The following is a 14,017-nucleotide window of genomic DNA, read 5'->3' as shown; positions in this document are numbered from 1 at the left end:
TGATTTTTCAAGAGTGAAACATAACATGTGGAATGAAATCAGAATATTTCGGTTGAAATTTAGCTGAAAAATCCGAAACGAACCAAGATTTAAAATGAGATGAAAATTATTCTGTTTTGTTCCGTTTTTTGAATTGGTATGAAATGTTTCAACCATTCCGGACGAAACCGAACGAAATTGACAACCTTACTTAAAACCTTTTTAGGTGGAATGACCATGTTAGTAGCTTTCCTTAAGTCAATCTCCACCTTTCATCATTGCTATATTGCAATCAAAATGATCATTTAGTATTGTCATCTTTTACAATTTAGTCCTTAACTTTTTAATTTTCAAATCTTAACCAATTCCATCAATTTTCTCTTAGTTTCTTCACAATTTCATCCTTGATTGCATTAATATAGACCGTTAATTTTTGCACTTTTTTCAATGTAATCCTTTGCTATTTTTTATTCTCTTTCTTCATTTTCTTTTCAATTAAGCCTTTAATTGAACCCTAAGTTATTTTTTAGTATTTTTTTTATATCCCAAATTAACCATTGACCTTTTAAATTACAATTATCTGCCCAATTTCATCCCAAACTGGAAGATCTTGTGCTTGAACTAGAATTTTTATTTGGATAACATTGTTTTGGCAAATTTTGATTGCATGGTATTTATGAAAGTTTTAATTCGTAAACAGAAAATATCTTAGCAAGAAAGTCCAGTTGATGTAGTAATAATAGTAATAGTAATTTAGCTAACGAAAAAGATGAAAGGTCAATTGCTTACCTGAAACACAAACTAAAAGATCCTTAAAAAAAGTCAAAACTCTCCAAACACCTTAATAATTATGATTATAATAAATCATAGGTTCACATAAATCAAAATCAATGCAAATGCTTATTTTATATTCTTAACCTATTAAGAATCTAAATAATCAAATGTGTACTATTTAGTTAACTTGTCATTACTTTAACTACAAAGCTCAAAATCTCATTTTGATTTCTGGATTAAAATCTAGATTCAAGTACATTTCCATCCATGTTCAATTTACCTAGTGGATTCCAACATATAAATCATAATTAATCTTGTAAATACCTTTAAAAATTATTCTTATAATTATACTTTTTTAAACCTCTTAACCTACAAACAAATTTCATGAAGAAAACTCTAATCAATATATTACATGATGCGCATACCAAAAACAAATACTTATTTCTTACTTTATAAACAAGAAAGTAAACTATGAGCTTCCAATTGTATGTGTCTATATATATATATATATATATAATGGTGTTTGTAATACTCTAGAACACTACTATTTGGTCTGGGCCAATGATTTTCCAATACACTTTCTTTAACAGTTTCAAAATCGGAAACCCAATTTCTATATAGCCCAATACAAAGAAGGGCTAAAATAAAATCGAACCTGTCATTGGTTTTTAGGTTTATATATATATATATATATATATATATATATATATATATATATATATATATAAATTCTTATTCTTGTTTTGAATTTTTTGAAATCAATATAAAAAAACGACATGATACGAAAAGAGAAAAAAAAATTCCAAATATTTTCATCAGCCAATATATAGAGGATCCTGCCAATAGCGTTTTCTTCATTTATTTATTTTTGGTTCCAGCAATTGATTAAACCAACTTTTCTGGTTCTGCTAAGTATCTTATGCTTTGGTTAAACTACAATTTGCTATAACAAAATTGAGACATAATTGATTGAATATAATGAAAAATTCTACATATTATTCTTTAAATACAATGCCTATATTATTTATTCTTCTATTTTGGGTTATCGATTTTAATTCTTCCAATTTCAGTTTTGTATTTTATCACGCATGTTTAGTATATTATAAAGTAGTTAGAAATCTTAACAAAGAACGGGGATGTAGCTCAGATGGTAGAGCGCTCGCTTAGCATGCGAGAGGTACGGGGATCGATACCCCGCATCTCCAATATATTTTTTCCGCTAATACAAAAGGCCAGGCTCACCGCACTGTGCTCCAGTTGGGCCGCCAAATGGATGGTTCCTTTCCCTATCGAAAGGCCTAAGCTTTGATTCTATGCCTCATCTCTGTTTTTTTTGGGTTTCCCTAACAGGGTAAAAGTCCTATTTTCTTAAATATCACCACTCTCACGTGAGTAGGATTTGATTTATAAGGTATGTTTTATATTGGTAATAATTATTTTTTAAAGTATTTTTTACTTAAAAATTTATTAAATTAATATTTTTAAAATTTATTTTTGACATTAATATATTAAAACAATTCAAAAACAGAAACAAAAATTAATTTGAAATAAATAATGATTTTTTAAAAAAAATTAGTCATAATACCAAACACTCTCAACTCTCATAGTATAGTATAGGAGGCGTTTTATATGTGTTTGTAGAAAAGATGTAAGAAGAAAGATAACTATAGTTTTAAGAAGAAGAGATAAAAAAAAAAAAAAAAAACAGTGTTCTTTGATCATTAAAGTAAGAAGTCAAAGCTATTTGCATGACCCTTCACAAACAACTTCAAGATCTTTCAAGACATTCTTCAGATTTCTAAAAACAAAACTAAGAGATCAGCTTATTGATCACAAGCATGAAGTTGCTCTAGATGTGTACTATTTGTACTTTAGACCTAGCAATTAAGCTATTATTGATTTATAAATTAAACTTTTTTTTTTGTTATTAATAACATCAAATATTGAGTTGTTTATTAAGTATAAGCAATCAAGAAGTTCTCATTGCATAAAATTGTTCAAAAAAAAGCTAAAGTAGGCCTCATTTGAAATAATTGATTAGCTGATATATTACTTATTATTAATATTGTTGGATAACATTGTTATTTAACCATATGATCGATTTGTTTGATCAATTTAAGTATTTAAATGACAAGAAAATATTTTTTTATTTAGTCTAAAAATAAAAAAACATACAAGGCATTGTTTACAAGAAAAATAAAAATTCATGTGACATCAAAATAAAAATAGTGTTTCTTCAGAACCAAACTAGAAAAGAAAAGTTGAAATCGATCTTGGACATTGAAATTGGTCTTGGATCATGATCAATCATGAGTCAAAATCGAAGAAAAGGTGATCTTTTTTTTTTTACAACTTTCCTTTAGTTTTTACAACTTCTTTCGCTCATTCTTCTTAAACCTTTTTTTTTCTTTTTATGTAACGTTGCTTTGAAATATAATGCTTTTTATGAAGGTTTGAGTTCATATATCCTCATATTATATTTGATTTTGCAATATTGCTATTTATCTTATCTTAGAATCAAGTTTTTGTTTTGTAGTGTCTCATTCTCAAAACCTAAAAAGGGTTAATGCATAACATATATATTTTCAATTTAATTTAAATTATTAGATATTTTACTAATATATTTTTCTAGTTTTCATTAGCTTTTATTCAATAAATCATGGTATTAATTAAAAAAAATGTTATTGTCCAAAAAGAATTACATCAATGAATAAAGATATTTCTCTTTAAAAATCACATTTTTTCTACATAATTCTAAACATTGCAATTCCTATGAGTATCCATTTTAATAATTGTGTAATTGAATAAAAATGAATTTTAAAAGTGCCCCTTGTAAAGCACTTACACCATACCAGTGTTATTTTATGCCAAATATATTGCAGTTTCTCGAGCCATTATATGTAGACATGTTTAATTGTTTTATAAGCATTAGTTAATGAAAACCATTATTTTTATTAATATTTTTAAATAAAAATGTCTTGTTTTTTTATTTTTATTATATACAAACTATTTTGATTCTAAAAAAAAAAAGCTAGAAAATTATTTCTCAAATACCAAGAATTTAACGAGTAGGTAAATATACCTACTCATTCAGTACATTACAACTTGAGACCTACAAATTAGAAGTATAAAATCTTGACTAATCTAAACCATCATTCCGTGACTTAATGTAACCTGGTACTTAGGCATTTGAAAAATATTTATTCTTGTTGGCCCACAAAACACATTCATTAATTTGATATATATATATATATATATATATATATATATATATGTATATGTATAAAAGCATACGTACATGTTCATATGGCGTACATGGATCAACTGCGACCGTTAATTATAAAATCAATTGGGGATGATAGGCAAACTATCGATAGCTAAAGTATAAACTAACAAGAGTCCTGAGGTATGAACACTTGGGAGAGAGCAATTTTAAAATGTATAGAGAGGTAGTGGTAATGGATAATTGGTTATAATTTTTAATTGTAATTTGTGGCAAGTTCTCCCAATCCCAGGCAGGAAACCTGGAATTGAGCTGACACCCTAAACCCCGACAATTGGGTCTTTAAGAAATGTCTTCCCCCCCCAAAATCTCCATTTACCAATGCCAACAACCAATTTTATGGTAATACACTCTTGTTCTTTAAGAAAAGTTCGGAAGTGGAAGTCCTAATTTACGTTTTGTTTGCTGTTAAAAATTGAAGGTCAAGGACTTCATGTTAAGTATACAGAATGTTTGATTCAAATGTGTAAGAAATATATATAATTAATGACGAGGTTTATAAATTAAATATAACTCAAAAATAATAAATAATGTATAGCGATAGGGTACTTCCATATTTGGTATAAGGAAAGGAGAGGAAAAATTAACGATGGGTTTTGGAAAAAGAAATCAAAACACAAAAGAGCATAAATCTCCAGAATCTTTCCCCTCAAGGATTTCTTACACCCCACCCTCCACTGCAAGATCATGGAGGGTTAGAAGTTAATTACTCATGGGTTAATCTTAACTCCTTTTGTCTTAAAATCAAACTCCATAAAAAATAATAGGTGGGATGGAAAATTTGGCAAGAGTTTTCTATTGTGTAGTTCAAGATAAATAATTTTTTTTTTTTTTTTGCATTATTGGGTACGCAATCAACCAATTAGAGAGGCATTGACTCCTAGTAGAAAATCCACAGCAAATCTTTCCAACATTGCTGTGAAAGATTCAGTTGCATTTTAATATTAGCCGAAAGGGAAATCATCTAATAATCTATTAACTTTGGAGCATGCTATGACCTATGAGGAAAGTTGATGAGAATGAGATAACACATATTAAAATAATAGCTTAGTTGATAAACTATAAGACAACTAGTAGTTAATTGATTATTGAATGAGTCCATAGGCTTTAAAAAACATGATTTGAAACCGGCCTATGATGTTTTCTTCTAGCTGTTTTACATTACTAGATTCTTTTCCAAGCTTGTCTACAATAATGGGTGACCATCCTAAGGGCATTGGCTGCGTCTGATGGGGCCGGAGAAGTGATTTTTATTTTATTTTTTATTTTTTAAAAAAACCCTAATCAAGAGGACACCTGAAATCCAACGGAGTTTGATGAAGAATCTTGAACTAAAAGTTTTTGCTTAATTAGCTTTATGGCAAATGACTAGTTCTATTGTTTCCCTTCAAATTCAAATGACTTTTATTTTATGCTTCCATTTTCCAACAGTTTTCAACGTTTTAAGAAGTTCTGCAGAAAGTTTAATTAGAGATAAACGCTCCTTAATCGAACACAAGAATACAATTCTCATCAGTTGGTTTTTTCTCTATAACTCAATAGAATGAATCTACAAGATGGAATGGTCCCAAAAGTAATCATGGTTTGTTTTTATTCATAAAAAAAAAAACAAAAAACATGGATCTAAAGCTAGCCAAGTTAGAAATGTGATGGGACTTGAGGAATATTATAGATTATTTGAAGAATTTTAAGGGCTAGTAGTTAATATCAAAACAAGGCTCAACTTCATGGATAATCGCGATTTCTTTTTGAAATTTCTTGGAGGGACACGAGCCCCTCAACCGTGCATTATATATATTTGAAGAGATTAATTTTATTAAATTAAATAAGGATTGAGGTCTAATTAAGGTAGCTTCGTAAATAGGGTTAATGGGCATAGAAATCATCATCTCATATCAAAAGGACAATTATGATACTTAAATATGAATATTTCGGTTACCACCTAAATTAATCAACCGTTTGAGGAAATGATAATTTATTGACGATGAGTTCTTTGTAATCATTTTTATTAACTTTCATAAACGGATTCATATTTTTATTATTTGATTACAAATTACCCTATTGAATTAACAACTCTTAATCACTCAAGTTTGAAATTGTTTTATTATGATCCAGCTTCACTTTTCTTTCTCTTTTTTTTTTTTTTTTTTTTCTTCCTGCGGTGTTGAACACTCATTTATTTTAACCCCATCCGATCTATCACAAGATTCAATTTTTTAACCTATGCCATTTATGCCCGGAGCACAAAATGGAACTGAAGCACTCGAGATCTCTGCTGCACAAAATGGGTGTTTCCATTGAAGCAAAAATCTAATGTCAAAGAATTTCAAACATATATTATAAATACCAATGAAGTGTTGGTCTAGCAATTAAGACATCGTTATATCCCTGCAAGGATAAAAATACAAGTTTGATTTTTAGAAAATATACTTGTTAGGAGGAGCAGTTACGAACCTCGAATGAGACTAGTCTCACCATTTAAAAAGGGTGTAAGGATACCCGAATTAGCACAAAAAACATATGTTAACATCATTTTGAAACCAAAATCAAAACCATTTAAACTGAGTGGGTAACTAATAAAGATGTCTATACATCAATTTTAAAAAGATCAGGCATTATTTACTATTTTCTTATCCTTATACACACAAAAAAAATGGATTCGATTGAATAACGTTATCGTCAAATTATAGAAAAAAAATCTTATCTTGGTAGCTCACTCCGGAAGGAAACTTTTCAAACTACTACTTATATTATTAATTGATTACGTACCAAAACTTTACAAAATCAATCTCTCTTGGAGGATGCAATATATAAATAAATAAAAACTAATTACAATTTTATGCCTATCTTTAGTTGTGCTTGCTGGCCTAACTCACTTACATATAACGAATGCTTGGTTCGTCCATAAATAAATTTACAATAAACGCTGGACTCTTTGCCAACTAGGTATTTAGAATGCTTTCCTCCATAAAGACCTCCCAGAAGAAGTGTATATACAACAGCCGCAAGGTTTCAAACATCCAGATTTTCCCAATCATGTTTATCACTTGTGAAAAAGTCTTTATGGCCTTCGTCAAGCATCTCGTGCTTGGTTCTCCAAACTCACAAAAAAAGTTACAGCAGTAAGGTTTTCAAGGTTACAAGGCAAACACATCTCTCTATATATATTTCAACAAGTTCGTCTTCATTTGATCATACTTATTTATGTGGATGACATATTTGTTACCAGTTATAACATGGCAACAATTTAGAGATTTATCACTCGGTTCTCCTATCATTCTCTGGTTAAATACTTGGGATCTTTATCTTTTTTTTTTCTTGAATTTGAAATATTGCATGATAAAGTTAATTATAAAAAGGATCCTATGTTATCTCAGACACATAATTTCCTTCAGCTTTTTTTTAGCAACTCAAATCATTCATTACAATATGGTTTCAGTGATGTCAACTGGGCGGCAGACAATGATGATCGTAAAAGCATTGGAGTTCACTGTAGTTTTCATGGTCACAATCATATTTCATGGAGTTGTAAGAAGCAGAAAAAAATTGCATGTAGTAGTATGGAATCCGAGTATAAATCTCTATCCAACAGTGCTGCTGAGATTCAATGGTTACATTCTATACTACATGATCTTCTAACTGTCCCCAGCTATGGTGTGGTAATATTAGAGAAACATGTCTGTCTTCGAATCTCATGTTCCATGCCAAAACTAAACATATTGAAATCGATTCCATTTTGTTCCAGATCAGGTTTTGCAGAAGGAACTTCATGTCTTTTTTTGTCCACAAAAGACCAATTTGTTGATCTGCTCACAAGACGACTCTCTATTGCTCATTTCGTTCTATTACAAACCAACCTACATGTGCAAGAGCTGCCCATTTGGTTGAGGAAACGAAACGAAACGAAATCTTAAAACCTATGACATTTGAATTTGTATTCACTTCCTTTATCCAATGAATCTTACACTGTGATGATAATTGACTTATATTTGAGAACTATTAGTATTAATTTTTGTAATGGATAATATTCAGGGATGGAGCTAGGAAATGTTTCTAGGAGAGCGAAGATTAGGAAAGATAAAAATTTACAGAGGCTCAAAATTTAAATCTTACTACTTTTGACCCTAAATTTATAAATTCTTCGAGGGGGAGCTAGGGTTTTTTTTTTTTTCCTTCCCCTTACCAGCCTCCCCACCTGATAATATCCCTGCACTTGAATATTCTACGAGGCAGTTTAGATCCCCATAAATCAATCAGAATAGAGTAAAGAACACATCGCAACCAACCAATAATTAATAATTAATACTCATAAGATCAACTATATAAATTCTCTACTGTTGCTATGTGAGCACATAAGTCTCCAATTTCGTGGTCCCTCCAAGGTGACAAAACAGAATGGGACTTTATGAAATTTTTGTGAAGGACCCCATAGCAACATTATAACCCATATCTATCAATCAATCAACATTTTTTTTTAAAAAAAAAAACCCTCCAAATGAATCTCTTTCAATTTTCATTAAAATAAAACCACCAGATGATGGTGCTTCTGATTCTTTAAGCTCTTTATTGTAACAGATTTCCAATTGAAATAAACTGAAATTTAAATGCGAAGATGACAACAGTACTCTTAGCTAGACGTTGGCATGTTTTCCTTTTCCCTTTGTATTTTGGCCTCTCTTTTTTCTTTCTTTCCAACATCCTCGTGTATGGTTAGCACTAAGATTATCAAAAAATCAATTTAATATAAAAATTTAATCTATTAGATAAGTTTTCAGGATATAATTTATATTATTCTTTAATATACTTTTTCAAATAAAAACTTTTTGAATTTAAAACTTGTACAAACTCACACTATTATATACTTAATTTTTATCAAATAAATAAAAATACTGGTGAAATTCAAATTTATGACCGCTTGGTCATAAAAACTTTGATACTATGTTAAAAAATCAATTTAATCTAAAAACTTAAATTATTAAGTGAGATTTCAAGATATGATTTATATTATTCTCTAACAAAGACTTGAATAAAGTTAGTTATTGAATTAACTAAAAAAGCTTAGAGAAAAAATGGTTAATAAAAAAAATTCAAACAATGCAAGAGTTAATTAATATTTCACTAAATTAGAAATACATGGATAAGAAGGAATAATTGAGACAAAATAATTATATGAACTATTAAAGAGTGAGGACATGCTTAATCATGCACATATAACTACAAGGAGTCAACAAGAAAAGAGAAAGCAGAAATAAATTAGTTTCAATTTTCATGGACCGTCAAATTAATCAAATTGGCCTTTTCCTACAAGTTAAACGCATACGAGATAAAAGGGAGAGTAGAATCTAATAGAATATTTGTAGTGGCGATTACATCAGTGCTAACAAACGTGTAAAAGTATATTAATTTGTGGAAAAAAAGGTTCAGGCCGGAGGGTGTGGGTGAGGGACCATCACAGACGTAATTAGCATTTTTCATGGCTGATGATGATATAAATTAACAGTGATGCATGCTAGCTAGATCCACTATCACTAGCTAGACATCACCAAATAAAGTTAACCTTTCTCTGGCTAGGCTACTGTGCTTTGATCTAAAAGGCCTTCTAATTTGGTGTAGCATTTTTCTTAAGAACATTATGTATCGTCCAGAAAGTTGACGAGGAGCAAGTTCTCAGGAGACATAAAAGACGAGTCACTTGATCGGTGAGGATTATTTCTCTGGACAGCGGGGACAAGAACAAAATTTCATAATTCGATGTCTAGGCATCAAACCTCGCATTCTACCACCAAAAAGAAAAATATTGAAAGACAATGGAATTATTCACCTTCCCAATTTTGGATTTTTCCTTTTCATTTTCTTTTCATATTCGACTAAATTGCAAAAAAAAAGAGATCGTCCTCTTTTTTTTACTGAATCAAAACTACTTTTCTTTTAGATTCAAAAATTGATTTAGACTCGTCTCTATTTAACTTGGAATAATGAATTAACTGATCTCCAATATTCATAATAGAATGCATTAATTATTAGATTGAGTGATCTTTGATTAAAGACGATAACGGAGAGTTGTTGAACAAGATGTACCTTTTAAAATCTCAGCTTGCAAATTTATCACGTACATCTTGATGCTTGCATGCATACATGTCAAGTAAATTAAAGTTCTTGGAGCTGGATACGTACCCATATGAAAATAACATTATGATGTTTTAAGGTTAGTTTGTCTAAATAAATTGAGCTTTGAATTCCAAAATAGTGCTAAAATTTAGTTTGAGCATGTTTATGGATATAAACAAAAATCAAATAACTGAAGTAAGTGATAGTATCAACCATGAAAGCATTAAAAATACTCTGAAACCAGTTTGTATATTAATTAAGACTATCATTTTTAAATAATTTTAAGAAAGTATTTTCACATAGAAATGATGCATTCAAAGGAATTAAAATAGATTAATATTTGAATATAAAAAACGTATATTCAAAACATCCTTTTACTAACTAACGTGGTACATAAAGATTAGATTAATATTGTCCAAAGTTGGTTCTAGTAAGAACTCCAGTAAAATTAAATAATTTATTCTATCAGGATATATTCAGGAGCTCTTCATTAATTTAAATAGCTTTTCTTTCTCAATATAATAACAACACTAAAGATAATATCATATATAATTTCCTATGCAGTAGAACGACCCTGCTAATTGTATACAAATGACTCACAGTGAAAGTAAAAGGGAAATAAAGCATGAGAATTATGGAAAACCTGGAAAAGGTGCGGGAAAAAGACCAGATCTATTGGCATCTCAATACATAACTGCACCCACATTCATTTTCTGCCATATTTTACATGATAATTAGCTGTAATATTGTTTTCCACATGTTGTGGTGCAGGGAATCATGTAAATATATGTGGGCTGATCATTAATAGTAGAGGAGATTGGTTGGCTAATATGCAATTACATTTTTTGCCAGTAAATTCTACAATAACGTTATGCGTTACCATTTATCACACTTGATCTTGTCTCTCTTAAAGAGCAGTAGTAGTGTCTGGCTTTACTCAAGCAGCAGCCAGAGTTTCACTTTTACGAGAAGACTTGGAGCTTTTTGTGGATGCTGATGCACGACGATCCTCGTTCTTTGATGCTATCATAACATTGCCCTTTTCTTTTCTCGCATCTTGTTTCATCTGCTGTTCTCTGCACTCTTGACTACAAAATGCCATATCTCCCCTGCAATATTGTCACGCGCTCACAGAAAAGAACATATATTAGAGACACTAATGCAAGCAAGCTAGCAGTACTTCATAAAATAAAGTCATAGACTTATAATATAGCACAAGGAGAAGAGCTAATATAGTAAATTTAAAGAATTGAATTTGCAAAACGGTTGAGACTAAGAAGGGAAGAAAAGAAAAGAAAAGAAAAGAGAAAGCTGAGATTCGATGCACAAGCAGATCAGTTTCTTCAGATTAAAAAAAAAAACAAAGAATCTCACACAAACTTCTGCATTTAGTTCATGACTGAACATAATAGGATGTAATAATTTACTTCATTATATAACTTTATTTTTTGTAAAATTATAGCAATTTTTTATAAGATAAAGTACAATATACAGTAATAGGCAGATCTTTACATGTCCACCAAACTTCAAAGCAGAAAATCCTTCAGAATTCATGAAAATAAAAGAAAAGTACGACCAGAAGAACAAAAAAAAAATCCAACAAATAACTCGAAAGAAAAGTTATATATAATATATAGTAATGAACATACCTATACATGAATAAGTCTTTCCCAGGACCCAACCGGCGTTTACAAAGTCCACAAGTCCTCAAGAAATGAGCAGCCTCCACAAAATGATCACTAGAGTCACTACTCCTGTAGTGGTTTCTTGGTGACACCATGGTGGCCAATAAACGTTGATCATGTAATAAGAATCCACTAGTATTGCCACCATCAAAAGCATCCACCATGTTGTTGTTGTGATGATAATCAAGAGACCCTTCTTCTGGTCCCGCAGTTGCATGAAGGGTATCATTATTATCGGAATTAGGCTCTGATGAGCCCGCGTCCACGTTGCTAGGAAGATCAACGGTGATACCAGTCATGCTTGCCGTTCTTCTCATGGGTCCCCTTGGACGCTTCCCTAGTAACATCCTGCCACTCCCTTTTCTTCCTTTCGTTCTTTAACACCAGAGAGAGAGAGAGAGAGAGAGAGCGAGCGAGTGAGAGAGTGAGTGATAATGGAAGGAAAAGGAAGGGATGGAGAGAAGATAACAGGAGGAGTGGGGTGGGGGGGGCTTAGAGCGAATCTTGGCCGTTGCTTGCGGGCACAGGGTTCTAAGAACTCCACGTCACGCTTCTTTTCTCTCCTTGCTTTTATGAGTATGAATGCTGTCTCCACTCCTCTACTCTCCTGGTTTTTTTATAATGTTTTTTTATTTATTTGTGATTTTTTTATGCCTGCAAATTAATTCTTGTCACGTCAAGTGTTAAAAAAAAAACAATAATGCTACTAAAATATTTACAATCTGTTGGATAATCCATAAAACTAATTTTCTATGTAAATTAATGTATCTATCTACTTCAAATGTTTTAAGAATAGTTATTTAATTCCTGCTTTGATATATTTTAATTTAGAGTTTCTTAAATAATTGATGATGATTTCCAGACTTCTATATATTTAGCTTCCTTCTTTCTGACTGAACAATAATAATATCTATATATTATGATGGAATCATGATCAAGATGTGTCGACTAATCATGTAACATCTAAGCCTTTGATTAATTGATTTTTTCCACAATCAGGTTAAATAATGCGAGATATTCTCCTTCAACGCCAAAGATTATTATTATTTTTTATTATTTTCTTGTAGATATATGCCTTACTTTATGCGTAGACTTTCTCTTGTAAATCTAGTTGTAAAATAAAAAAAATTTACCAATTAAATTTTATCATGTCATTATATATTTATTTTTAAATAAGAAAATAAAGTAAAATTTAAATAAATCATATGAAATAATTTTTTTAAAATAAAAAACTGACATATAAGATGAGATGTGATATTTAAGATATTTTATTATAAATATAAAATCTCATAAATAAAAATGACATCGTCAAAAGTCCTTAGTAGCCCTATAGATCTCTATAAATAATGAGTTTCATCCTAGACAAAGGGAGATTATGCTTGGAGATATAAAAAATTTTTCAAGACAAGATTTTCAAGCCAAAAAAATTCTTTTAAAAGCTCTTAAACATCTTTCATTTACGCTCAAAGTCTACAAAAAATAAAGTTTTGTTGGATCAAGGTTAAACGCCTCACAAGAGTTTTTCAATAATAAATCAAAGGTACTCTTCAAAGAATCAAAGTATTAAATCAAAATTTGAGTTACTCACGCGAATTAGACCCGTTATGACAAATTTCAATCGTACATTTAGTTCCTATAAAAAAACAAAATCCAAATAAACTAAACTTTTATATGGGATGCGATTAGAACCTTAAGACTTGGTATATCAAATTTGTGATTTTTTTTTAATTTATTTTACCCAAAATTCTCTTCTGAAATGAATCTGACATGTTACAACAAGTTTTAATCTCAATTTTAGTTAATATAGCAAATGATCTTCAAATGAGTTCAAATTTTATATGGGGTGCAATTAGGACTATTATATAAAATTTGAGAATTTTGTGAATTGGTTTGGTCTAAATTATACCTTTTTGTGTACTACGGTAGATTCGATAAAAATAACTTTTAGACATTATTTTCTTTCATTCTTTTTTTTTACTCTTTATGCTACTGATATATTTTGAGATAACAACAAATTAAAATAACACCCTTTTTTTAAGGAACTCTATATGCAAACTACTAAACTCTAGACATGAAATAATCAAAAATCGAATAAAAGACAACTAAAACTAAGGAAGCAGAAACTAACAAGAAGAAAATAAAAGATAATTTGATAGAAGTGTGACATAATAGAAACATATCCCAAGAC

General features: G+C 30.0%; 1 protein-coding gene and 1 non-coding gene across 2 annotated transcripts; one reads left to right on the top strand and one right to left on the bottom strand.

Annotated features, from left to right (window-relative positions):
- The first annotated feature begins 1,885 nt into the window (after window positions 1-1,885).
- Window positions 1,886-1,958, top strand: TRNAA-AGC (transfer RNA alanine (anticodon AGC)). Its single transcript has one exon. It is a non-coding gene; the product is annotated as a tRNA-Ala (tRNA).
- An 8,839-nt stretch (window positions 1,959-10,797) lies between these two features.
- Window positions 10,798-12,291, bottom strand: LOC133672803 (FCS-Like Zinc finger 6-like). The gene is made up of 2 exons (XM_062093337.1): window positions 11,794-12,291; window positions 10,798-11,253 (listed from the first exon to the last, which is right to left on the bottom strand). Exons 1-2 carry the CDS (start codon window positions 12,174-12,176, stop codon window positions 11,082-11,084), a joined length of 555 nt encoding a protein of 184 aa, XP_061949321.1. The 5' UTR covers window positions 12,177-12,291; the 3' UTR covers window positions 10,798-11,081.
- Window positions 12,292-14,017: the final 1,726 nt, after the last annotated feature.

Source organism: Populus nigra, chromosome 14 (genome assembly GCF_951802175.1).
Source record: "Populus nigra chromosome 14, ddPopNigr1.1, whole genome shotgun sequence".
NCBI lineage: Eukaryota > Viridiplantae > Streptophyta > Magnoliopsida > Malpighiales > Salicaceae > Populus > Populus nigra.
This window is presented reverse-complemented; position numbering and strand designations above follow the sequence as displayed.

Bases quoted from the DNA above. Each gene is read 5' to 3' on its own strand.
- LOC133672803 (XM_062093337.1), bottom strand. From the start codon at position 12,176: ATGTTACTAGGGAAGCGTCCAAGGGGACCCATGAGAAGAACGGCAAGC. The intron at 11,254-11,793 runs GTATGTTCATTA...ACAATATTGCAG, and splicing joins AAAGACTTATTCATGTATAG to GGGAGATATGGCATTTTGTA.